This window comes from Neodiprion fabricii, chromosome 1, assembly GCF_021155785.1.
Source record: "Neodiprion fabricii isolate iyNeoFabr1 chromosome 1, iyNeoFabr1.1, whole genome shotgun sequence".
Lineage (NCBI taxonomy): Eukaryota > Metazoa > Arthropoda > Insecta > Hymenoptera > Diprionidae > Neodiprion > Neodiprion fabricii.
This window is the reverse complement of record NC_060239.1, coordinates 26545626-26573561: the sequence shown is the minus strand read 5'-3', so window position 1 is coordinate 26573561 and position 27936 is coordinate 26545626. Positions and strand designations below refer to the sequence as shown.

At 43.4% G+C, this 27936-nt stretch overlaps 1 protein-coding gene across 3 annotated transcripts; it reads right to left on the bottom strand.

The window, feature by feature from the left end:
- Positions 1–101: 101 nt before the first annotated feature.
- Positions 102–24968, bottom strand: LOC124179329 (blood vessel epicardial substance-like). 3 transcript variants are annotated; one of them, XM_046563560.1, is made up of 7 exons: positions 24225–24968; positions 23165–23699; positions 4698–5012; positions 3907–4304; positions 3302–3723; positions 2856–3148; positions 102–1785 (listed from the first exon to the last, which is right to left on the bottom strand). In XM_046563560.1, exons 3-7 carry the CDS (start codon positions 4998–5000, stop codon positions 1762–1764), a joined length of 1440 nt encoding a protein of 479 aa, XP_046419516.1. In that variant the 5' UTR covers positions 5001–5012; positions 23165–23699; positions 24225–24968; the 3' UTR covers positions 102–1761. The 3 variants fall into 3 exon arrangements, with proteins under 3 accessions (XP_046419516.1, XP_046419505.1, XP_046419526.1); XM_046563549.1 differs by having other exon boundaries at positions 24256–24968; XM_046563570.1 differs by having other exon boundaries at positions 2856–3121; positions 23165–24968.
- Positions 24969–27936: the final 2968 nt, after the last annotated feature.

Sequence of the window (27936 nt, the reverse complement as noted above, 5' to 3'; positions counted from 1 at the left end):
TTATTGTTTGTCTTTATTAAACTCTAATTTTTATTTATTTTTTTTTTTACTTTTTACGTTTCGTTTTTTTACTTAGACGTTTTTACTTTAGTAATCAACTACTTTTCATCGAAGCACTTTATTGCAGGTTTTTTTTTTTTTTTTAACGAAGCACGTATTGCGTTACAATTTTTCGACTCTTTATTTTCGCGCGGGGAGTGGGGGATTACCCTTTGGTTTAGGTTAATTTTATTTTACTTCTTTCAAATTATTATTCATTAAATAACATATCACAATTATTATTATATTTATAAGCACATTCCGCAGCGTTCGTTCGACCGATTTTATATGATGATATTATTATTTTTGTTATTGTTATTATTATTATTTTTTTTACTTTTCTCTGGCTTTGTACGTAACCTTTGTTGGCGAGTCGGTGTAGGTCTGGTTGCTCACTTTGAACAAGACGCTAAGAATTCAATCCTTAAATTTCTTTTCTCAAGTATCTTGTCTGCAAATTTAAATCCACCCGTTTTCATTATTATTATTACTTGTTTTGTTAATTTTTAGATAGACGTGACTGACTTACACCGATTGGCACGCGAGCGGTCGTATTACTTATCGTTATCGTTATTCTTCCGTTTTATTTCCTGTTTTTTTTTCTTTTTTTTTTTTTTTTTAGCACTGTAGAAATACTTAATATATTACAATATTGATCATATTCGAATGTAAACGTATAATACTTGACATATTTATATGTATGTACAGAGCTTTGTTCAATAATTTTTCTTTCGATAGTTTGATTTTATTCTGCGTATTTAATTGAAAACAATTTCATTCAACTTGATCTCATTTCAATATAACTGGTTCGCCAAATGACGAATAATTTTTTTACACGGTACGTCGGTTTAAATTCGAGTAAATAAATAAAATCTTATCTGCGCTTGCAATAGTTGCCAAATTTTTATACTCACGTTCGAGTTTTCGCGTCGATTAAAACATAATGTCAATGTTTTGACATAACAACGGCATGTGTGATTGTTTCATTGTTTCTATTTTTTTGTTTTATTTATCACTTAACGGAACAATTTTACTCGTTCGTAATACACTGTATCCTTTTCATCTGAACTTTGGTAGACAGGTTCCTTATCTTACGAAATATTGCAACGAAGTCTGCACATAAGTATATTTAAGCCGCGATATCGTATATCAGTAATAATTACGATGTTCTCAGCGATTGAACATCGACACTTGTGTTAGGCTTCGGTTCTTTCACAGCTATAGAATTTTTAAAACCCGGATTAAATCCGAGCATAAATAATATCGTATATCCACAACGGATCGCTCGCTGATTAATCAACAACAATCGATTAAATTGTTTCCTTACCTCGAACTGCAATTTTAGAACGTCGTTTTAACACCGCGCACTAACGAAAATTATTACTTTATTTTTTTATTTTTCATTTTGTATGTAATACGAGTATGTCTATATGTATAACTTTTTTTTTGATTATGTTTCACGACGATGATAATCGCGGGTCTTCATCATTTTAGGCCTCTCCGCACGCTGCACGACAGCCGTAGGCATAATCTTTCCCTCTTCCTGGCTGCGCGGTTCTTCGGTCGGATAATTAATCAACTAATTAAGGTTTGCCCGAGGTTCCCGGACACTGTTTGACGAGTTCATCATCGCGCGCTGCGTCGACGGGGTTACGCGTTTCGCTGTGGCGACATCGGGAGGAGCGGAACACTCGCAGGACCTTCCCCGTCGTCCAGCGACCGTCATACGGGCGTTTCGAAGGTGACCTGAAATCAAAAGGGGAAGAATAAAGAGCGACAAATCAACTCACCGTACATATTACACTTTGAACCAGGTTACAGTGAATTTATCCGGCTACTGCTGGAATCGGAGACGCGGCTTAATCAGCCAAGGCTGAAAATACGCTAATGAGCTGCGGAGCACAGGGGGATGTTCTTTATTCGCATCGACTTTCCGACAAACTCGCTTCGTAGAGAAACGACCATGTATTCACCCGCATAGAAACGTATTGCTTTTCAATTTTCCCCCCATTTCGAACTTTGCATAATCGCGTCTGCGATTGTCTTATTTAAAATTGATAGAGTCCACAACCTAAGTCGGATTTCCCGTGGCCGAAATACGAAAATAACTGTTGAAACTAATTTTATGTGCCTCTTTGAACGAGGTAGCCTATTTTTTCAAATTATTGTTCAAATTATAAAAAGGAAAGTCGTCAGGCGGAGCAAAAATTATCCGCAAATTAACATTCCAGGGAATATTTTTAATTACACTTTTCTCTTTATTTCTTCTACTTTCCATTCCTTTTTTTTCTGCTACCTGGCGGGAAAAGGCTTTATAGCCCACTCACGAAGAGGAGGGAAGTAACAACACCACTCGACCTAAGACCACTTGGGGAGGCCTAGCCGGGCCAGCCGGGGAAGTAGACACCGTTTCGCGCACTCCGAAGAGCCGAGGAGTTGTGCTTTTACATCTGGTCGGCAATATTTTCCAGGATCATCAACGCTGCGGCGTAAGTATCACCAAGCTTCGATACATATTCGAAGAGGGTTGAGAAATTATTCGACATGAATAATGCTGTCGGCGGAATATCGTTCAAGTAGTTTCGCCGAAAATAAGTTTCTTGCTTCAAGTTTGAACGAGGGATGATCCGTCATGAGGCGAAAGTGCGCAGATTACTGGCGCGGGGTGGAGGAGGTGATAGTTGATGGGATATAGAACTCGGCCAATGTGAAAAAGTTTTCCACTCCATATCCATATATGTATGTATATATATATACATATAAACTTCTGTAACTTGACATATGTATATGTGCGTACATGTAAGTCTCAAGTTTACCTCTCGAGCTCCTTTTTTCGACCGTTTCCTCTCCAACTTCGGCGTTTGGGGAAGTAAGCTATAGTCGCCGCTGGTTCCTCCGCTGCGCTGCTTCGTCAACGGTGGATGAGACACCGTAGGAATTCGGGGCGGTGGTGAAAACTGGGTTCCTTGAGGCAGCAGAGAGTAGGCAACGTTCGGCGCCTGGATGAACGGCGAGGTCGGTGGGAAATGATTCGCTACCACCGGTGCCCAGTATTGATGAGAGTGACGGGCCGGGGAACTTCCTGCGGGAAGACAAGCACCCCCATCGACTGTTCACAGTAGGACACAATCAATCGTTTGTGCCGAAACAAGTTTAGATACAAGGTTCGCAACCGTGCGCCAAATTTAAAGTCACATCTGGTGGGATGGTCGACAGTAAGATCAACTAGAGACATTTTGGAGATAAGAAAGTAGGTACTCACTATCGCTCCGCGGATTGCTGTGCCTTCGCTGGGTTTTCCACGTGGAAGAACGAACCCGACCGGCGGTCTCGGTGTTCACAGCGTCAACGCTAAGACTCCTGGCAACTCCTCTGTAAGGGTTGTTCGAGGCGTGTTCGCTGGCAGCCGCTACGCCAGCCAACTGCTCGTTAAGAGCGTACAACTTCGAGGTGATGTCCTTGCCTATCAGGTTGTTCAGCACAACCTTGAGCAGTGGCCTGTGTCTGAGAACTCGCACAAGCTTTATCCGAGTCCAGCATATATACGTACTGGACTCTTCCGCCCGTACTGTAACCTGGAACAAGTCGTCAAAGTTCTGGTGCGCCGCCTCCCATTCCGGAGAATCAACGAATTGGTAAGCTCTGACGTAGTGGAGATGGGTACTGTCGCAGGTCACAGTTAATCTGAAACGGGATTTCAGACGTTTTTCAGAAACATCAATGCACGACGCTGCAAAATCGTCACGTTGACTTCAAAAGGGGGGAAAAAGGGATCGTACGAGAATTTCATTAAAAACTGACGGGTGTCTGGGATAGCGATCGTACACCGGAAATGTATTCGTTTGAGAAGCGTAAGCCTTTACTCACTTTCCACGCAACAGTATCGACAAGCGTTCGTCGGCCGGCGTGACACCTTCGGTCGCGTAGGTTTGTCCTGGATCAAGTTTCAATATCCTCGCCTCTTTGGCCAGCTCCTGGAAATGCTTTTTACTGACCCTGTACGGTTTGAACAGCTTTAGATACAATTCGGCAAGTTCCGGGCTGAGCGCGGGTGGCAGAAAACGACAAGCAAGAATTAGGGAGTGGATCCCGTTGAGGAGTCCGAGAGCGAGACACCAGAGCATTGCGTCAAGGGCGCAGATTGTGATTCCAGCCCAAAGAGCGGCGAGCATAAAGCCGGCGGTGAGGAAGGTGCGTAAGGCCAACACCGAGGCCTTGAACGACCTCGGAACAAGGAAGGCTGCCGCGAAGAAGATGTTGGCCGCCTGCGAATAAGAAGGGGGAAAAAAAAACACAAGTACTTAGACGAGGCCAGGATTTCCTACTTCAACGTATCGTTCTATGATTTGCCAGACGTAAAGCGCACATGGCCGCGTGGGCCAGTTACATTTGACCGATTTGACAACGATCAAATTTACATTATTCAATCTGATTGATCGTGAAAATCTTCCGTACAGTCTGTGTACTGAATTAATTTAAACATCCGCACCGTTAGGGTTACATCCATAGCAATTACAGATCCCCCATTGCGGGACTTTTGCGTTAGACATTTCTATCTATGGTCGTTTGACTAGTGCCGAATGCAGGAGCGGAGTTATTGAGCGTGTTGAGGAGAAGAACCGAGGCAACGGTGGAATTCGAGAAGATATTACATTTACCTGGAACAATTTGTGCTGGGCGGCTTCCCACTCGTCGCAGTATCCCCCGGTTGAGATGACGGTCTCGTTCAGCCTCTCCGTGAGGTTGCTGGACGCCGTGGTGTTCCAAGCGTCGACCCAGAGCTCCGTGTAGTTGAGATCTACCATGGAGTAGCCACCGAGGTCACCGAGACCAGTGTAGTTGAAAGTGTAGCTCTCCGTCGAGGAGGAGGTCGTCGATGAGGAGGCGGAGAACGGCGTCATTGACGTGTTAGCGTCGGTCGTGTTCGCCATTTTTCGTCGTGGGCGCGTGGTACGGGCCATCACCTCCTTCGCCTTGAAAATCAAAGAAATCCCGGCATTGTATTAATACTCTCATATTAAAAACGCCACACAGAGAGGTCCAAGAAGCTCGCGCAACGCCTCGGGTCTGCGGCTACCATGAACATGGTGAATAGCCGAACGGTCAAAGATGGTCTTCTCAGAGAGCGGCTGTTGTCGGACCATTACTTCGCCTCACCTTAGCACAAACAGTCCGGACTATGTCGGGCATGGTGGAGAAAAGTGTGCCGGGCTGTTCGAGCGTGCGTTTAGTTGGGGGTGGATTCGACAGCGAGGGAGGGCAAAGGAACGAGACTCGGTATGCGGCGGTGGATATAGCGCGGAATACGAGGGTCTGTGTAACCTGAGCACACACGATACATCCACCGTTTGTGCTCACGTAGCAGCAGCGGCAGTACACAGTTCACGAGCTCGTTTTACTCGCGTGGCTTCCGGTGCATGAAAGCCGGTGACCCAGCGGCTGAAACGGCGCTTGGATGATATTCAAATGTTTTTGTTTTTTTTGATCGGGTACCACAGTTTGCTCTCGAGTATATACCAGCTACTGGGATGAAAGCGGTCTGAGGAGCTGCAGGGTGAGATATGCGAGGGCATGAGCTTCTGACTTGATCGTAAATTTGTGTCGACCGGACATGCGAATGTGTAGGAGTACAGGACCAGTGAAGCTAGGTCGGTTTGATAGCTGGTGCACCGTGTGTACGTGTAATGAAATGCTGCGCTACCATCGATGGAGCCGAGACGTGTTACAGTCGCATAAAATGGGATGTACGTCTCGATTCGGATGGTTGAAGAGACTCTGTGTTTCCCTCGGGTTCGCTTCAAACCTCCATCGCGTTACTTTCGTTCATTGGCGTTTCTGCAGGAGACAGTGGCTCTCGAGCTGTTTTTGGTACCAACCGAACGTACGTTTGCGTATGATAATTAATTCGCGGTACAAATCCTAATTCCAAGGACATCGCGTATGTATATTCATGCGCGTGATACTTATTTCGGGTTATAATTAGGATGACTTGCCACCCGACCTCGCACCGAGCTCTAACAATTATCGTCGAGCGTTGCAAAAATTAATTCGTGAAGAGTGACGCTGTCGCGACAAACACCCGAAACCTCCGTTTCCACGACCCCCTGCACCTCCACGCAGAGCGACATAATTCGCGCGAAACTTGGCAGCGAATCAGGAAGTTAGTCGTACAGTGACGGTGCGGAGATTTTTCTCTCGATGGTATCCGCTCCCTGCAAGCACCGGTTTGAAAACCCATTTTTCGTCCGGCATTGCCAGAGTCCCGTGATTCGGAAACCGGGTAACTACCACCGCGTTACCAGGATTATCAGCTCGCCGTGAGATAAGATCGGCAGTTGCGCTCGGCGGGCGATTCCGATGACGTGTCTGATTCCCGAACCAGGTTGTTCGAGGAACTGGCTTCCGGCGGTTGAAGATTTGTTGCAAGCTCTCAACGCGATCCTATTTACCGACGACCTCCGTCGCCCTCTGCGTATCGTCGATCTGCAGTTCTATACCTGACCCGACTTGAACGAACCTTAAAGATACCTCCAACGAGATGTTCTCCTCGAAAGCCTCGAAAGCTTAATCGATTTCGTAATTAAATAGGCTTTTTCTCCCTAGTTCGGGACATCGGTGCGAAGCTTTTCACCGGCCCGAAAAAGATCAGATATTTTTTACGGTGACACGCGAAATACCGTGCCAAGAGACGCGAACTATTTGAGCATACATGTATAGTCAGAAACGCGGCGATCAGGGACTCAACATCGGCCGCTAACTACTGTGGAATTAATTTTCCAGAATGTATCTTATCACGCCAACGTAACGCGGGATACTCGGTCAACACGTGAAACACAAATTAAGATCTCTAATCTGTGGCGGTTATTTGCATCGAGAAGCTCTTATGCTTCGATTAAACGATCGCTACATTACGGGGAGGTGTTGATTGATCATTGCTACATATAATGCGTAGCTGGGTTCCGGTTTATAATACTATAGCAAATCACGACCGAAAGTTACCTCGTTTTCAAACGATAAAAAAATAAGTGCGGTTATTGGCATTTCATAGATTAAAGCTGCGATGAGGAACCATCCGCCTCTCTTTGGATGGATGTTTGCGTCTCTCCGATAATTAGTTTCGCTCTTCGTTTCTACAGGCTTTGTTACTCGGTAAACCTTTTTCTCTGATCGTTCGAGCGCTGGCAAGGGTTGTAGACCAAAGATTGGCAGGAGTTTGTAAATGTCAGCGAAATGTTAATGGAGCGATGAACCTCCGGAAACACGGTTCATCACGCCAGCGGCCACAATGGCGATTCTCCCCGTCTATGGTAATTACTACGAAATTCACACCGCGTCACACGTTGTCTGATGGTAGGTATATTAAGTTATCGATCCCTAAAGGGTGAATTAAAATTACGGAACGAACGAATTATCATCGGCTATGCATAGTCGATTCATCACAGATTCATATTCTCCGATACTTTCGCGGAATTCCTATACTTTATACATCGAAATCCAATTGACTAGGGGGAAGCTAGAGAGACAGAGAGAGATGGCAAAACCCTGCAGTTCATCCATTATTTTTTATCCAAACACTGCACCAGTTTGCAATGGGAACTACGATATGTTTGCTCGAAGCAAACTGTCCAGCTGAAGCTTTCATCTGGAAATGAAGATTAATTAATTCCGAGAATTTCTTCGCTCAGCGTTTCTGACAGCGTTTCAAGTATTATCGAATATCTCGCACCTCTGCTCCGCCCCAAATTTATACCCTTCGGAATCTGAATTTCGTGCGACAAGTTCAGCTTAACGTAACTTAATTTGCCGGCAATTAATCAGAAATTTAGAGCAAAACACACTGCAGCGACGGATGGCGAAGAAAAGGCGGAACGGGCCTTTGCACTTTTCCACAACGTGCAGAAGGGGGGAAAGGGGAGACATTTGGCTACCGACCAGCGCTGGACTGTCAACGGGCTTGCCAACCCGACGCACGTAAATTATAGTTACGTCACAGGAAAAGCGCCGAATCCAGTTTTACTTTGCCAAAAGATTAAGTTATGCTTTCGGTATCTCCTCAACCCGGGATTGTGGCGGGGCGTTCGTGCATCGCAGACGCCCAAAACAGCGGGTGTCCTGTACGACCCAGACGAAAGAGACGAGGAAGCATATTTTTCCGGCAGATGGAGAAAATCTTATCCTGCTCAAGCGAAGAGCGTTTACGAAACTCCGTGATTAAAAACAAGATATTTATAGTAGTAAGTGAATAGATATGATGAAAATTTGCCGTAAATTTGTAGCTTATGATCAGATATTTAGTCGGACAGTTGAAAATTGTCTGAGAAGACTGATAAGTGAACGGATTGCTTGTTGGAACGTTTCTCGTATTAATTATTTCACAACAAATTAACGCGTAGATTCGAGGTGTTTAATGTCGCGTGCTGAATATCGGACCCCATTCATCATCTGGTTAAATATAAACATGAATAAACACCTCGTGCAAACGTGACGCAAATCATATCACCTAATCAGCAACTAGATATCGAGGAAGCGCTGTAGAAGCTGCTATGTGTGCACGAAGGTGGTGGCCTTCAGATGCGCGCAAAACTGGGGTGCATACGACGAAGTAGAAGTAGAAGTAATGGGGAAGAAAATGAAACGTAAGAGTAAAACCATGCTGGTTGTGCTACTATTTTCAGACTGAAGTAAAAGAAAAAAAACTTCTTTGTCCGAGCATCGGGCACACAGCGTACGATGAAACATATAATAACGAGAACATTAATTATGTTGCGTGCAGACGGTATTTGCGCCGAACATGTGGGTACGTCTGTAGGTTTGCAATTACCGTTTTTCTTGCTCTGATATCTCTTTTTCTCGCTTGAAATCTGGCATTTTTCAATTGTAGTTACATCGAGTTCTAATTGTAGGATTGTAAGTGCCGTCTGGACACACTCCCAGCGGTCCGAACTGCACACTCCGTCTCCGTCTGTGAAACGCGAGAACCCGACGATGAGCTTGATGATCGTCCTGATTACCGAAATTCTTCTCGGTTCCATTAGGAAGTGTTGCGCGGATCAAATCACCGGCAATTTCATAAAATACTGGGAGGATTCTTTCCACGAGCTTAATCGAAACGCCCGCCGCGTGCTTTACTCGGCGCGTGATGTCTGCAAAGATGGTATCTGAACTCTCACGGTATTTTGGCATATTTTTAGAATACGATTTTTCTTTTTTTCTGCCTGAATAATGTTAGTCAATTAAAGTTTTTAAAACTTGAAGCTGACTGACCCGAATTCGATATCCCCGCAGCTGATCGAAGATCTGTTTGATCTCTTTGCCCTCGCTTCCCGCGTATCGGGCCGAGATCCCGAGTGCCGCGATGCTTAATATTGGATAATCCAATCAGACCTGTAACTTTCTTCACTTAATCACAATTGAATTTTTTCTCCAACGTTGGATTACAAGCTTCAAAGTTTAATCCCACTTCCCTTAATTCGGACAATCATGATGCGCCGGTTATCCGGTTACAGGACCGAAATAACTCTGGCGTTACCGCAAAGGTCATAGATTTCATGATAAAATCCAATTACTCGGGGGTGCAGCGGTGTTTCAATCATAGAAATGGCGAGCTGCAAATAATTGCATCTCAGGATCCATAAATAAAATTTATTCCAGCTACCATCCGCCTTCCATCATTTCCCGTTACGATAGGATTCCCGTGATTGAAGCTATACCTCCCAATCCTGACACGAAACAAAACTAGGTCTAGCTCAACTGCGAGAATCTAGAGCAGTAGAGTAAGCCGCCATGGATCCGCTTTAAACTCGGGTAAGACTTCACGGGGAAATATCCACAAATAAAAGTTTCCATGTATGACACCTATATCCAGCAAAAGTTTGCCGTATGAGAGTTGAAAGAAAAATATATCTCGGCCAGGCTAACTCGGTGGATGAAAGTTGGTAAACGTTCGCTTGATACGATAAAGGACTGTGTCGTAACGAATTATCGCCGGCATGCACCATATATGCATGTGTTACATCGGAAATTAATTTCACTTGCGTGTGACACTCGGAAGCTGCGACGGCGGAAACCTTCCGTTCTAACACGGACACTTGGCGGTTGCGTATGATTTGTGAACCGTATGGCTATCAGTTCCTGGCTGGTGGAAACCAACCTCTGCCCCGAATGGGCATATTACACGCCGTCCCGAATACGGCAAAGTTATCAGCCACCGCCAGTTGAACTTTGTCGAAATAAAAAACTTTAATACGTTAACTGATGGCGTAATTATACTAATTATTGCCGCTACTTGAACGAGCAGTTTTCACCCCTTTTTCCACACGCTTTATAATATTGTTGTAGTTGTGGTTTCACTACTTGTTCCTTACACTTTTAACTCTGCTTGGTGTTAATGCTCAGTACGATGGTTCAAATGGTCTTTGATGTAGAAATCATTCGAATCGATATGTTGAGTCGAGTGACGCGTAGTTGCCAGGCTGAAAGTCTAATGGCTTCGTGTAATTTTGAGCGAAGGTTTGAAACGTGAAACTTGGAGCTAAAAATATTTACTCAAGATAGATTTCGGCCGACTACATTCGTGTGTAACCTCCGGATAAGGATTACATTTGGGAAAAACCATGAATCGTGTAGATCGAAGAACAGCGTCAGTGTACAGCGAGGCATGAAATAACGACAGAAGTTATATGGATTTCATACATAAGTAGGTACCCTAAATTACCGAGTAACATGATCGATGGAATCATCGCTCGCTAATCAATGGCCACCAGTTATATCGGAGCATGACACTAAATTAACTCGGAACGATTATCCGAAGGTAACCAATTTTCCCATAAAATTGAACACGTACCTATCAGATTCTGGTCGCTTCTATGGATCGTTTACAATGAACTGAAATTACAAATTTCTCAACCGAGGCCCAGAGCCCACCCATTTCTTAACGGCGTGTGTGTCCCATCGAGATATGAAATCTTTCCACGCGTCTAGTAACGGACGCTCTCCCAAGGAATTCGAGAAGATCTCTTATTATTAACTGCTGCTCCGTGCACCGCGAGATATTACCCGATATAACGCTCGGTGTATACAAAATCAGACATCGTATTAATTTTCTCCACATAAAGAAATTTAACGAAAGTAATGACAATTGATAGAAATTAATTGTGAACAATATGTAAGTCTCAAATTTGTGCCTACAATAAAAAATGCGGCAATAACTTTCGAGCTTCCGCAGTTAACGGTTTAAATCACAACATACTGCATTCTTCAAGATTTCAGTAAGTACACACAGCTTTTGGAATTCCGTGCTAATATTAGATAACATCAAAACTAATATGTTAAGTAAATTTCCTCCGATTAGCAGACCTGCAATTTTGCGGATGAAACGTGACCCTATGATAAGGGTTGAGCTAAAAACTTCTACATAACGAGCTATTAGTCGTGAGACGTGGCTCCCCCATATAATTGTTCAACTCGTGAATGCGTATTACCGAATAGTTATGTGACTGACGCAATTTAATTATTACATCACAATGCCCTGCTTGGGATGATTATCGGCGTTTCAAGGGTGGTCAAAGAAATTATTTCTACACATTCTCCCGCACTGCACGCCTGTATAGTCGAGGTTACGATAATATCCATGCATCGATACGCGTCCCGTTGGATGCTAATTAATCCTCGGCTCCTTCGTGACCTCCTACAATCCATGCCCAGTGAAATACGTTGCCTGTACACAAATTTCCCCAGCTGCAGGTCTCGGTTAGCCGGCAGTGTATAAAGAGCCGATGGTTATACCGACTGCTTCGCTGGGTCAGGGTGAAACAGGTGACGTCACACAGGGCGTGGTGCCCGCCGCGGTGTTACGGTTCGGCCTGGCAGAGGTTGAAACAGTTCGGGAAACGCTTCACCCTCTCCGGCGAGCCTTGGACCACTAGCTTACTTCCGTGGGAGAGCCAAAACGGATGAAATTGTACATGCATACTAATAATCCGCGTATGACGCAGTGTACAGTTAATGGATTTGCTGCCGCAGTACGAGTCCGAGGATTAGGATTAGGATGATTAGTCTCATACTGTACGGAATATAGCACTGTAATAGTTGTAGTTTAAGTGAGTATTGTGTTAGAAACAAGCGGAATAATTGTCGCACGGTCATGACAAATCCATCGACTGATCTAACGTGAGTGAATTTTTATTACAGCTAATACCCTTTTTTCGTGAATTTTCAGATCGTTTCGAACCGGCACTCGCGACTAATCACTCGATGAATGAGCGCCCCTCGCTGGGCAATGAAATGCAAATTTCGCCCCAATAAGACCGGACGGTTTTTCAACGAAATTAGCTACAACCCGTTCGCTCCTCTCCGTACCGTTCGGCTAATCCTTTCGTCAATGTAGGCTGCCGGATTATAGCCGAGCAAATTCCGTGCCATCCGGTGGCCTGCTTGCTGCGAATTCTATGCGGCATCAGGGGCTGGTTCGGAGCGGATTCTGACGACCACTTCTCTGCAGTCCATGCTAATCGTCCTGAAATCCTTTTCGGTCGCAGTTTGTAAGGTTCGGCGTCCGAGTGCATCGGCATTCAAGCTGCGCGACGTAGGGTCACGGTTTCTAAAACTTCATGCACGAGCTTGCAAGGAGTGAAGTAATCCATCCGAAAATCACCCGGATAATTTTCAGTTATCGTGATATTGTTCGGAAAAATTGAAAGGAAAAATCGAACAGCCGAGAATCTGATAACGCTTTACATTATTATTATATAATACGGTATATTTGAACGGATATCGACGAACGTGTGTTAAGAGAATTCATTTAGTGTATTTCCGAATGGACACTTTGCTCCAGTCTTTTTCGTGTTCGATCGTCCTTTTTCTCCTATTTTCCGTTCACATACGTGACACATTTGCACTTCCGGATTGTTCCCACACTGACAAAATTTTCATTTGTTACAGTAACTAGAAAAATTGAGTAAAACAGGTATCGTTGAAAAAATTGTGTGAATATTGTTGGAATTACGAAAAGCGAGGTACGCCTAACTATATTACGCTATTGTCGATCGTTTTTTGGTGATTGCAACGCAAAATCAGTTTCTGAGGTTTACTCTACTTTGTTAGTTAAACAAGGCTTTAACGTCAATTTATTGTTGCACAAGCATTAAATTTTTGCAACAGTTGCAAGAAAATATAGTAACAGTGATCGTAATGAGAAAAAATAGTAACGGATACTAGACTTTCTGATAACAGCTACAAAACTAATCATCATTTCGTACCTAGAACTGTATTTTTCGATTGTGGTAAAAAATAAAAATAGTTAAGGGCTGAGCGATAACCGGAACTAAAAATTTCTCTCAGTGCATTCTCATCCATGCCCTCAACGTTTCTGTATAATTGTCCCGATGAGGGAAGCGGGTTTCAACGAATGTCCGGACACTCTGCATCAACCCGTGTCTAGTTTCCCAGGGGAAACGATGGCGGCTAACCGAGTTTCGAATCACTAACCCGGAACAAGTTCCGTGTAGCCTTCACGGGAATCTAATAGAGCTGCAATTAAGCGCGGCTGAGCTACCAGCCTCGGAGATCGAGGCTAGATTTTCCGACTTCCGGGCATCTCGACGCCCGTCCAGATAACGAATGGGAACGAAGATTCCGGGCGTCATGGGGTGCGGGAGGTAATCGGCGATTGTTCGCCCGGCGATGCCGCCCCTCGTGCTTAGGGGAAATATAAACAAGTACGGCACCCCGCCCGAGCACCGAGTAACGAGTAACGCGAATAGCTTCTAAGAGGTGTCAGGCAGTGCTCGGAGCTGCAAGAACTAAGGCTGCACACCGTCGGGCATGCGAAATCGATATCCTTCGCCTTGTATCCACAACTCGATAATCCCCATCGACAAAACCTCGCTGACTGGTTCTTCATCTTTTCTCAATGGCTAACGAGCACTCCGGCTGGTACATGGTACCTCTCGCGATCCCTCAAGTAAGCCCCTTTTATCCAATACAGAAAGTACTTTTCAATGTTGTCAATTTCCTTTCAGAGTAGGAAATTTTTTTTCCGTATTATGCATACTTGTCGATTGAAAAAAAAACGTTTTTATTTTCTCACTTTCATCAACAAATCAACAATGACTCAAGTTCTTCGCGAGCAATGGACGAGTGGAATCGTGTTGAAATTTGCTGCCTGGTCGATTTCACTCTAACCTTATTAATTGAATCATTATTTTACAAACAACTGTACAATCACGAAACTTGACGAATTGGATTTATGAATGATTGGGCCTCGGTGTGGAAAGGCAATTTTCGCCACGCGGAAGTCGTGTGGCAAAAGACAGCTGGAATCACGTTAAGCGTGCGAGTGATCATCAAATGCAGAACAGCTGGACATAATTTATACGAATAACTACTCATTAAATTATACATGCAGGAGTTGGAATAGTCCGTGTGTATAACGGGGGACTTCTTCACAGCATTTTTATCCGTAATAGAGAGCGAAATTCTACCACTACAGCTTACTCTCGGTATAACAGATGTATATAGCCGTGACGCGAAACATTTTCCAAGGGGATTAATTACCAGTACATGTAATTAGGTTGTCGGTCATTAGGTTAGAGCAATTTACGACAGTTCCTATGCAAAGTGAGTGATATAGAACAATTAGAGCTCATCGTGCCCGGCAAACACGTTTCAGGTGACACAGTGGCTTTAATCTGGCAAGCTAACTCCGTCGCTTTGAATATGAAAATTTCTACCTCATATCACGGAGAACCTACTTTCCGCAGATATTTATTTCATAAAGTTACGTTCACACGGAAAGTAAGTTTTGTAACAGAGATGAAGTTATTTCTGTTCGTCAGAAAATCGACTACTTGTTCAATTACCAGGAATTTTGAAAGATGTGCTTTTGTATTACCGTTTAAAACTGAGTAGAGTCGAGGCAGAAATTAAAATTAAGTCCTAAAGGTGAAGCGAGTACAAACGGGCGCGCACGACTCAGGAAATTGCATTTCCCTTTTACACGTTGGAAGCTCGAGGGGAAATTTTTTCACTTTTTATTTCCTACAGAGTACGACTGTGCGCTGCGGTTGGAAGTTCCGTCTCCCTCGAACTGTTATTGAAAAATTATTCCGAATCGCATATATTTCGCATTCAAAGTCGTCCTGTAAGCTCCAATATATATATGTATAACAGACTCGCGTTGCTCTCCGAGAGAGACTGGAACTATAACGTTTTAGCGAAGGAACGTTATGTGGCCATTACGCGTACATCAATATTGCCTGAAAGATAAAGAGGCTTTACTCTGCCTCGTAGAAAGTTATGAAAATACATGTCTCGCCCCTCCTCCACAAGGGTGAGAATTTTTCTTTGCATTCTTTTCTCGTTTCTCTTCTCGCCAGTTTCAAAGTCTCGGAACACCCTCGAGAGTTGGGTGTGAAATGGAAAAGAAAGTAAGAAAGAATAAAAAAAAAAATAAATAAAAAAATTGACAAACTACAGAAACACCCGGAACACTTCGGGAGTCGTGGCAAGCTTTGAAAAAGCTGATACTTTATACAATGTAAAATAAAAGTATACGCGTATCATACTGTAACATCTTGTACACCCTGTCACGGCTGATACCGTTACCGATCTTTATTCTTTATCAACCCTTTAATCATTCGTCTCATCTTATACGGTTACTCAACCAACACTGATTACTAGAAAAACAATTAGTCTCGAGACTTTAACCAGAGAAAATTCACTCGACCAAAATATATATCGGTTTTGCACCCGATTTATAATATTTACTATGTGATTTATTGGCTTAAGGTTTACTCAATGCGCACGGATAACGTCTGCGACTGCTTTTCGTACGCGTACACGCCGAACGCAAATGTTTACTTTCGTTTCTTTTTTTTTCACTGCTCTGTGTTTCTCCCGGCGCGTTTTATCGCACGGCGGAAATTCCTTTGCGCTCAGACGCGGGGTTGCGGGACGTTTCAAGCCACAAGTGTCCGTCGAGTAGTGGTGGTAGACCAGCGTCGGCGGGTGGCGTCGTCGGAGAGCATTAGTCGTCAAGCATAAGCCGGCTGCTGTCGAGGATCCAAAACGCGCATCGTGCCGCAAATGCAACGTGACATTTGCAGTGGATCGCCTTATAACGTGATTCCAACTTTGGTTTCCTGCTAAGCATAAAGTTCGATTGAACCCGGAAGTGCGGCGTCTGCAGCTGTCACGTGTCCAAGCTTTTCAGGAAGTCTCTTTTTACATCAATCGGCAGAACTCGTTATTTTGCACCGATCGAAAACGATCGTTGCTGGTGAAAAAATTCCCATTTATCACGCGCGTACAGCGAGAGAAACGGTGCCGGATACATGCTCTTGATTAATACGTCCTTTTGACAAATCCTCATGAAGAAAAGATTTATAACGCGATAAAAATTCCCGCGGACATTTGCGTACCAGTGGATATACGACGGGGGGTATATAATATTGGGCATTCTTCGAGTTCCGTTTATACCCTGCGATGGAAGCTCGAGTGCCTCTTTAAAATTTACAGCCACGAACCAAATTAGTCGAAACTCCTGCCACGAATAAAATTTATACTTATACATCGTGAGCAGTACGAGCACACAGACTTCGAAATTTTCTTTGTACTGTATTTCATTCGTTGGCCAATTCATTTCGGTCCCTCTTTCGCCATTCCCTGCCTGTATTTCGGATTAGCATTAAGCTGCATCGTCTCACCAGATGCGGTGGTAATGTAAAGACGACTATTGCCAAACACGCGATGGAACAAATGATATACAACAAAGACAAAACAACCCCCAATTTTTTCAATTTCCTTCGAGTCCCACTCAGCAAAACACGCTTATGTCGTGTTTTCGCATACGCTTTGCATCGATTACAACATTTTTTTATGACTCTTTCGTCACTCCCCTTATTGTTTATAATTGGAAAGTTTCACGAGTGGTTGAAAAGCGTAGAGAACGCAATTAGGAATTCGCTCGATAATCGGATGAAGCTGCTAATTGCTGCCAGATTACAAGGAGTTTCGCACACTCGTCGCGTAGGTTCTCGTCAGTGTATTAGGAACCTGAGAGAGACAAGACACTTAAATTTCTGTTTATCCCCAGAAGTCCAGGGAATAGGTGAATCGATCTATATTTTATAACATCATTTGCGGGATAGTTTGATTCGTTAAAAGAGTGTATCCTGAACATAATTCCAGATTTGCGGGGTTCCCCGAGTGTCAGTGGCGCCACAATCGCGAATAACGCGTTTTATTCGATATCTCGAAAACGGTTGATTTTACACAAAAAACTATAGTGACCTTTTTTGTTCGAAACTTTCTTTTCAAGCATCAATATTTTCCGAGTTAATTCGTTCGAAATGCACAAACTTCCCAATTTTCGTGGTTTTTTCGGCTTTACCTCCCTAACCGTTTGATTTTATTGAATCTCAGCTTTTATCAAACTTATAGATTATTCAATTATCTACACCTTTTGTACAAAAAATTTTTTCTACCAACAACACTTTTGTAGTTATTACATAGTTTTTCGATGGAACTCCGCGGTATCGTCGAAGAAAAATACCATAGATGAATCTCATCCAGCCACCTCATCTGATTGATTTCAAATTATAATTAACTTATTTCTTGTTAGTGAATTTGTTATAAAATGCATATCTTTCGTTTCTGAGCGACCTATTGCCTGGACCAGCGTGTCTATGGTTGAAAACAAACTTCGAACAGGGAGGAAGAGAGGGTGAAATAAAATATGCTCCCGACGCGCCGAGTCTGCAACAAATTGTTTTGCAACTGCTGGTACAGATACCAAGCCGGGATGCCGGATCCGCGCTACGAAGCATCTTGAAACTTTATATTGTTAAAGCGACACACTTATTTTCTTCCACTCTCCTAATGTTTCTTGGTAGCCGCGTTTCTCTCCGGTACAGAAACTGTGATATAATAAACATACGGGAAGCGGGCGAGCTCGAATCCTTTCACCATTAGAAATTTCGAGTTCAGCCGTCTACCGTTATACACTCCTTAACCATTTTCATTTTTTGCTATGAAGTTCTGGGTGTATAATGAAATCGGATTTTTTAGCTGTGAGCAGAAAATCTATCATGTGTTAATATAACTTTTGATTATGGCCACTCGTTTTATACATTCTTGTAACTATTGCGATAATTTTATATCAGTGAAAGAGTCAAGGACTTATTTAACTCGAGAAATGTAACGAAGTAAACCAAAAAGTTTAATATTACCACGGTTTCTTGAAATTTTCACAACATTCAAAAAATTATTGCAGCGATACCTACTTTACTAAGATTCTCTGATAACTACAGCAAGACAAGTGAAATTTTTCGCATTACCGGTGAACACATGCGGTAAAACCGGGATGTAATTATTAGGCCAATTCTATGGAGCCAAGAATATCCATTCGACCTTCAGCCCCTAATGCCTGGAGGTACAATAAGCAAACACGATTCAATCAAATCTGGTCTGGCTGAAGACAGTCTCGAGTTCCACGCATTGTTTGTTCTTCAAGAAGCAGATATCAGTGCTCTACCCGACGGCGAATCGCAACGTGTACTCCACGATGAACCGACGGCGATGTAGCGATGGTTAATTAACGGTGATCAGCCTACACACGCCCACGGCGCCTTCACCAGCTTCCGTGCTAGCCATGGAAGTTGGACGCTCGAATCGATCCGTCTATAGAAACGATCATGCTCGACGAAGCCAGTCCGTCCCGGACGGAGAATGTCTGCATCCCGCAGCTTCAAGACGAGTATGTGAGACTAAAAAATATCGAAAGAAACAATCGCCGATTCTTACCGATGTGATGGTTTGTGATAAAGGAGAAGATGATTTGACTTTCAAGTACACGTGTTTTATGAAAAATTGATTCGGTGCCTCTTTGTGTCCCAAAACACAACACGTCATCGGTTATCCGAAAAATTTTTGGATCAGATGTCACTTTGGAACGAAAGATTATCCGATCTGTTGGATTCAGATATCCGAATGGGGTAGATGTACCCTTTTTGGTTATCTGATGTAAGTTACCAGTTTTGGCCACATTCATTACGTGCAATCCGAATCAAGTTATTGTCACAAATATTACGAAGGTACTTTGATCTACGTGAAAAATGATTTTAAACGATAAATTCTATATCAAGTATTAACAAGTACTCTTCAAAACTTGCTCAATGTCCGATTTTTGTGATAAAAGTACAGTAATTCAAGAGATTCAAAGATAAATGAACAATTGGTCAATCGTTATTCAGAACTGGATCAGGACATCATCAGGCGTTTATCAGGGCAGGTTGAGGCACTACCCGATTAGACTAGGGCTACGATTGTTCAGATTTATTGGTTTTTGAATTAAGGTTACGAATATTTTAATCTTATATAGATGCAAAGCGACGGTTACTAGAAATGAGTATACGAGAGATATCTATAAAAATATCAAATTGCGAAACGTTATTTCGTACCATTTTGTAAGTAGATGTCCAACTGTTTTACAAGTCATCTGATACTTTTATGTTGCGAACGCCAAGGACTTCCATGACGCCTGGTGGCTGCTCGCGGTACTCGCAATGTCTCAGGTTTAGTCAGGGTCAGATCAGGCGCGCCTCAGTGAGAGATGCCTGACGACAATCTGACCAGGGGCACGTCAGGTATGCTTGATGAGGCTCGTCAAATCTGAGGATAACATCATCAGATTTGACCTAATCGATTCAGTGGTTGTCGAATTACAGGTTGTCACCTGCAGGCCAACCTTCGCGTCGATTACGTGTACCTACACCCCGAGAGCTAGGATCGGTTCCCATGCTCCTACTGATCGAATAAAAATCCCTACCCTTCAGGCTGCTCTATCGCCTCTCGTGTTTTAATGGTGAAATCCGAGAGGCGAACCTATCATGGGCAGCCAGGTGAGCGGCGGACTCGAGGCTGCAGCTTGGGCGAGACTCACACCTGGCGACGAAATTCGAGACGTGCGATAAGCGCGCAAGACTTTCGAAGGGTGTATGAGTTAAGGGTAGGTTTGGTTCGCCACGGGGTTGCGTCCCGCTCGAGGCTGCGGCGGGACGCGCGGGCGCGATGCCGTCGGTCTATCGACCCTCGACGTAGCTGGAATCGTGCGGTCTGCTCTGCCCGTCTGCACCTCCTCCACCCTCCGGGGTGCGTGCGTGGCTGCGTGGCTGCGTGGGCGCGTGTTCCTTTTTCGGCGCGTCTAGGATTAGGTCTGGAGGTACCCTGCGACCTCAGACATCCATGCTTCCCCCCGGATCAAGAGGTGCACGAGGATCTCTTCGATTGTCCTTCTGATCCAACGCATTGGTAGGGTTGTAGAGAACTTGCAACTGCGTCAGCCTTCGACGCGTTCAAGAAGAGGATCACCCTCTTCTGGGTCCGTCGGACCTACGGTTCGAAGAATCAATAGACAGTGAGGCCAATTGACGCGAGTGATTAACACTTTGACTCCCTGAAACGTAAGAAGTCAGTCCGGGTTGACGGGGCGCTACGCAGTGTGAGGTGAACAAACTAAATGCGCAAACACAACCTGGTTCCTCAAAGAATCGGCAGTCTCGCCGTATTCTCTCAGTTTCTTTGTTCCAAACAAAGTTAGGTATCGAGTTTCTTCGGACTCTTTGAATTGGAATTCCTTGCCGTCTTTTGTATTCTGATTTGCTCGAGACACTCTTTCCACATAAAAAACTGGATTACGCATTTCGTTTACGGTGTGGTCAGGTTAGCAGATTCATTGTGAAAATAGCGTTTCCTGTTTGACGTGATTCAATATCGTCGACGTCGTTCGTAGTCGCAACGTTGCAGGCGAGGACAGTTTGATCTCAAAAGGCACCGCGTCGTGGACTCTTGTTGATTTTTCACCGATACTTGATCACTGTCAAGTCGATTTAAAAAATTCCATTCACAATTGAGGAGATGAAAACGAATATCATAGAGAAATTCACGTTGAGCACAAAAAGACTGCAAATCGAATTTGGGCATTACTTTGATCTTTAGTTTGTTTGTAAAAATTCGCGGAACGTTCACGTGAATCCGAAGTAGAATTTCTTGATTTTCACTACCAAAATAAAGCCGTGATTTAGAACACGGAATCGTCTGCACCGTGGCTATAAATTCCATGCTTTTTGGTTTACGAGTCCGGCTGGATGGTCGAGTTACGATATAGGTGATGCCTGCTGCCCGCCCGATCTGCAGCTTTCCATCGTAAATTTTAAAAAGCTCGGAGTACGTTGAAGAAACGAATGATGAAAAGTGAATTCCTCCGTAGCCGTTTAAGATTTTATGCCCTCTGCATACCCTAGAGTGCGTAGGTATGATGGATCAGGGAACTCGAGAAGACCGCACACGACCAAAGTAACGCAATTTGGAATCGTGGATTCAACCTGCAGGGGCTACGTCGCGAGTAAGAACTTGTGAGACGTATTACGTGCATCTGATTCGATTAATGTAGCCCAATTATTGCAAGATAGAGCTGGTGAGACTGGATTGAAACGAAAAGAAAGGAATTCTCGCCTTGGACGGGTTTTACAGTTAACCTCGAGAGTTCCGTGAAGTTGGAGGGTCGTTCTGAATTCCAGTCTCGTTCGAGGCGCAATCAGCTAGCGTGACTTTGCATCATGCTAAACATAATTCGTAGGGTTAAAATTCAGATCTGGTAAATTGACTGGAGTGGTCCCTGCAAGGGCGGAAGCACCGGTATGCATACCATTTAGCTTGCGATCGCAAATAACCGAATTCCTCGATTATACTTGAGTTAAAACGGGGCTTGCTTACTATTGGCAAAACGAACTTGCGCGACGAGATTAAAAGATATCAGGCAATAACTTGAAGCAGCTCCGGCACGCGGTCTCGCTAACACATCCATCCACACACGCACACTCACACATACGTACCTATATCGCGCGTTATTGGACGCCCCTTTGTTTCCCGTTCAAGTGGGAATTCCCCATCAATCTAATTGCATTTCATTGTTGGAATACCCTGTTTTTCCGAATGCCCAAACCTCACTTTCACTTCTCTTTCGTCGTGTTCTGGATGGTATATTTATCGGTACTTGCTATATTGTAATTCAAGGCATGAGAAGATATCCACAAACAACGAGGAAATACTCAATTTTCTAGAGTTTCTCTGATTGTGAGGCGAATTCCAAACTCACAATATTTCATCGGAGCAATCGAATATCAGTTACTGCTATACCAAACAACGCTATCGTTAGGTGCCATAGTTCCACTTCATACAGTATTCAAAATAACAAACGGGATGTATAAAATTGCGCCGAATCAGTTGTTCGATTTTCGTTATCCCGTTCGATCGATGTTAGAGACAATTAGATAATACTGATTCGGGAATCGCCTTGTGGTAGAAAAAGTTCTCCAGTAAGTAAGTATGTAAGTAAGTAAGAAAGCCAGGTGTCCTAAGTATCGCATATCGGTATTCGAACCGCCGAATGATAGGTACAGTCAATAGTGATCCGATTTGGTAGCGTCGTGATTAAGAGGGACGATAAAGAAAGTTGAACGAAGGGCGGGAGAATGAGAGAGAGAGAGTTAGTCCGGTCAATCGCCGTGAGTTCTTTGTTCGATTTAGTGACAGATATAAGAAAGTTTCTCTTTTCACAGTCGGGAACTGTCTTAACGAGAATTGTGATACAGTTTAATATAAATATAGAGCATTGAATTGTGCGCGTCCACTTGACACGCATAACTGCCGGTGATTATAACGTGGGAAACAATGTCCAATAACCAAGCGGTTACCAGTGAAAAGCAATTATAAACATGCGATTCAAATCAAGTCGACAAAACAAAGTTTAAAACTTGTCCCAACTACTATATCGTTGTACTCTACCGGTATGTTGAAGTTGATGGCTTGGTTAGCACCAAGGTAACTTTGTGGCATGCAGCAGGTACGCGGAGTGACAGTTACGAATGTAAAATACAAACAGTTAAGCTGGTCGTTACAATAAACTGAGTTACGTCAGACACTGGGATGCGGCTGTAAGAGCCGAGTCTGTTTGCGCGTTAGCCTTCTCTTTACCAGACGTGAACTCATTGTGACGATAAATGTGAGAAGGAGAAGACAAAAGGGTAAATATTGGGGTTGATTATAGATTGTATGAACCGCTGCTTACCTTATGTGTGTGGTTGATTAGCAATATGTTGTTCTTGATGTTAATGCTTTGCACATTTCGTTCCCCGATGTAAACAACGTTAAGATGGTTGAGTGAATCGTGACAAATTTTATCCTTCTTCTGTCGCACTCATTTAAAAAACACACAACGTTGTACACCATTTCAATAAATTTGTTTCACAATGTATTTATATTATTTAGTTTGTTTGCGGTTTTTTACACGTATTTACAAATTTACATTTTACTATTACTTTTATCAGTGAATCGTGTTGATCGGTAGTTAATATATTTAGTATTCGATTATATAGGATTTTTAGTATAGCAGATTTTTTCGTTTTATACCAAAGCGTTCTTTTAGCGTAGTAGGATATTTAAAAGACATCGATAAAATTCGTTGATTTTATAAATGTTTCCCTCAATCACTATTATACCGTCCGTTTATCGTTTTTTTATTTATACAAGCATAACGTTTTAAGGTTTTGTCATATGTACACGATCCCTGTAGATTTAAACTTGCGGAGTGAAAAAGCTTTCGTCTGAAAAAATACTCACAGATTTGAAATACGGGTAAAGAAAACCGGACAAACTCACTTTGGCTCTAGGTGCCATCTGAACACTTGACCCTTTTACTCAGCCGATACGAACTTACAATTATAATTCGAAAAACAGACTGTATCAAATATGGTTTGGCCTAAGAGGCTGCAACGTGACACACCGAAGCAATGACGGGAACAAAGGATTGCAAATCAGCAAAGCGACGGTCCCGGGAATTTCTTCAAAGTGAAATCAAAAAATGTAATAACGAAGACTCCTATGCACAGCTAACAGGTTTCACACACTGGTTTCTAGACGGCTGATACTTTTACAACAACAACAATAACAACAATAACAACGACGATAACAACAACAGTGAGAGTATATAAGAGATAACGAACGAGGGTCGAGAAGGTTTATCGCAGTTGAAAAAGAAACTACGAACAGAAACAAGAACGGGGAAAGGGGGAGAATCGAGATTGACGAGAGTTCAAGTGCAGGGAGTTTGCGTTTAAAATCTCACGTACACAATAAAACGTCCGCGAATCGTTCGTTCACCTTGAAAGAAGACTGGAAGAGATGATGCCGGTGAGGATAAAAACGCAGAGGATCGTCGCTGCAGTTCCGATGCGAACGTGTGAACCTCCATGGCGAAAATTTTGGCAGTTTCTGGGAAGATTATTAGTTGTGAGGGGATCAGCTCGGGTCCACCTTGATATGCATGGGTTGCTATAAGTATTAAACGTGTTTTGACGAGGGGCGCTCATGACTTCAACGCTATCCGAATGTCCATCGTCTCATTGTCAACAGAGTCTCGATTTGGAGAATCTCGGGCTTTGCGATCTCTGTTTACATCTGCCGGACGCCATGGTTACTCGAGATTCGTCTCGTCTCGGTTTTGGGTCTTCCGACGGAGTTCTGAAAGTCGATTCGAGGGGCTCGCCACGCGCCTCTCTCACTCTCCTCGTTGAATGCACCCCGAATCACTTCTTCGAGCGAAGACATTTTAAGGCACAGAATCACGATTCCTCATTCATTCATCCTTCCCGACCCTCTCCCTCTTCCTCCTTCTCTCTCTCCCTCTGTTTTTGTTTCCCTCCTGATCTCCTTCGTTGCGTAAAGAGCTTGCGTCGAACTTTCGGGGGATTTTCACCCTTCGGGGCAGGCGGCTTGTGCCACGGGCTGAAGTCTGCGTTGGACTGAGGCTCCTTCGGAGCTAGCGACACGCCCTCCGCGCAGGTGGCAGCACTGCTCGCCCGCCGTTTGCTCCGCACCCTTATTCCATGCTCGCTTCTCCCCGTTTCGCCACCCGGTCGACGTCGAGACGGGGTGCCGCTCTTCCTCGACGTCGTGGACTGCACACAAGATCCTGGCTTTTTAAACTCCCCGAACACGGAGGCGTATCCCCGAAGCTACTTTAAACTTTCCTCCCAACTTAGCCTACTCGCAATTCGTATTTACCCAGCCGGGAAAACCGTCGCGGATTAATTCCTGTATTATTCTTATTTTTGTTCTTCAAAATGCAGCTTCGCGCAATTTGGCTTCTCTCCGAATACGGCCGAGGCGCCATTTGTAGTCAGGGGTTTTTCTAAGATTCTCATGTATTATTCCTGATTTTACTGTAAGTCTCTACAATTACAAAATTCATGACTAAAATACGTTGTTGAGCAAGTTGTGGACAGGAATAATTTTTATACTTGTAACACTTGGTTATTTTAAAATCAGTACTCGCGTACATCAAAAGCACCTCTGTACTATTTGTTTCGCCCTAACCTCAGATAAGACTTAATAAATGTGGCGACAACTGCATAAAACGATAGTCACATCCTTCTAAGATTACCAAAAGTGACACATCAACCCTACGTTTGAAATTCATTGAGGCTTCAATCACAGAAGTTTAATGAAGTCGTTGAGATCCTTGTCAATGAGAAATATAAAACCTGGAACAAACACACAAGAATTCAATCCAGCGATACGATGAACATCGATCGTGACTGTTTCAAAGAGCGATCTTGATGCCGTTGTATAGTACCATCTGGTCTGCACAGGAAAAAAAAACCATAAACCAAGACTATATTGAGAGGTGAAGGTTTATCATCGCCCGTATAAAGTAGTCGTCTACTAGGCCCCTACACTAAGTAATTGACTCGGGGAAATCAATGGGTAACGGCGTATACTTCGTGGGTCTAGACTACGTATGGACATTGCACCTGGACAATACCATCGCATCGCAGACAACGTTCATCGGGCAATGATCAACTTCGAGCTATACGACGCCTCGTTTAAAGCTATAAGCTACCTACATCACGCTGGAGTATAAGATGGATCAAAAAATCATTTTTTGCACGTTTCTTCGCACTGGCTTCCGAAATCTTGTGCAACGGAATGTTCGAAATTCCGCATCATTTTTGTATTTACTGAATTATGATTAAAAAATTATTTCAAACATGTACATTCATGTAATTGTTATGATTATTATGATTTCCCGTCCTTTAACTTACCTACTCCAAAATCTCTTGTACCCACCATCCGAAACTGGTTTCTTTTTCAGAGTTTTCTACAACGGTTAACATCTGCTAGTAGTAAACTCCACTGTGCAGTCAGCCTTTAGCAGCGATTCCGTTTCGGGGAATGCCTTTCGCCTGCACGATGCACTTTGATTTTTGTCTATTATTAAACACGTATACGTATCTCATAGACACCACCTTTGTGACACCACACCTCACTGGCCATCTAATTGGCAAATTGAAATAGTGACTAGTGAGATTCCGGGAATTATATTCAACTCGCATTCATGCACATCGATATTTTCTCAGCTTAGAACGCCGTGAAAGATCTCCAAATGACAATTGCTACTGGACGTATGTAATCCAATTTAATAACTGGAGTTCCCATTTTTTCTTTTTTTTTTTTTTCTTTTTTTTGCTGTTCCTTTCAACACACCTCATCCTCGTCTGGATAAATTTGAATACCTTGGTGCTCGTTGTAACGAGATACTGATCGCGATGTCATAATATCTGGCTATTCTCGAGCCAGTCGATATTGTAATTACTGACAAGCATGGGGGCGCTGCTAATACTCAAGACTCGAGTCGACAGACGGCAGCACGCTAATTACAATAAAATCTGCTGTCACGTTCAACCCGTACTAATCATCTTACCACCGTTTTCGAGTTATCGGACTGGATGTCTCTGGACGTATAATGATATAAATTTTAAAAACGATCGATCCGACCTTCGGTACACTGTCAAGCAGTGGTTGAGAAACGCTTATATCCTTATCTGATCTTATAGCCGTGCTTAGTTTTCGATCACTCAAAGCACCTTGAGACCTGTAAGACACATTTTAACCGTCCTAAAGTAGAAATGTACGTGCGATGCGAGCGCAGTAGTAATTCTCGTTCTGGTCAGCCCTGAGTCACCCGAACTTCGGTGGAATCGGGAATAAAGCCAAATGAGCACGGCGATGTGGAGGTGATAAAAAATAATGGTGCTCCTTACAGAAGAGCCGCAAACTAGATTCTGCTGTAACAATAATGCACTTTTTGCACAATATTTTTTTAAGGTATTGTGGTTAGCTATATCGGAGTCTGACGGTAGTCGTTCAAAAAGAAACTCACAGTTTATCGCGGATCGAAGGATTTCGAGTAGTTTAGCGGCTTGCAACTAAATAATCGCGGAGATGACGATGCGTATCGGCAAAATCTACATTGTGAATAATCGATGAAGTGCGTGACAACAAATTAGTCTTGATTATACAAACTGTTCTGGGGCACGCAAATTTCGCGATTTTTTTATCAGCTGAATGTAGATAAGTTTAAGTCGCTGTGTGTAAGATTGAAGGAGTCGGTTATTCAGTTTGAATGTGACAATAATAGTGTGGTTCTACTCGACCTCTGGCCGATACGAATAATAAGAAAAATGCGTGTTCAATGGTGCAACGGAGATTAGCGAGCCGAAACACGCAGCGTGTGTCTTGCTCTGCTATCGCAAATCTCTTCGCGGTAAAATATACTCGTATTTGAATAGCTCCACTTGAAACAGCTCGCGCTACGTGAAACAATACGTGAAACGTTTCAGCGAAGCACATATGGACCGCGGATTACGCCGTAATTTATTCCGATAATAAAAGCAAAATTCTAAATTCAGGACGAAACGGTTTAACGCAATAAAACGCTCGATCAGCGAGAGGGAATCCATTTCTAGAAACACCGACACTGGAAAACCAATTGCGCTTTAA

Bases quoted from the DNA above. Each gene is read 5' to 3' on its own strand.
- LOC124179329 (XM_046563560.1), bottom strand. From the start codon at position 5,000: ATGGCCCGTACCACGCGCCCACGACGAAAAATGGCGAACACGACCGAC. The intron at 4,305-4,697 runs GTAAATGTAATA...TCTTATTCGCAG, and splicing joins CCCAGCACAAATTGTTCCAG to GCGGCCAACATCTTCTTCGC. The intron at 3,149-3,301 runs GTGAGTACCTAC...TACTGTGAACAG, and splicing joins CAGCAATCCGCGGAGCGATA to TCGATGGGGGTGCTTGTCTT.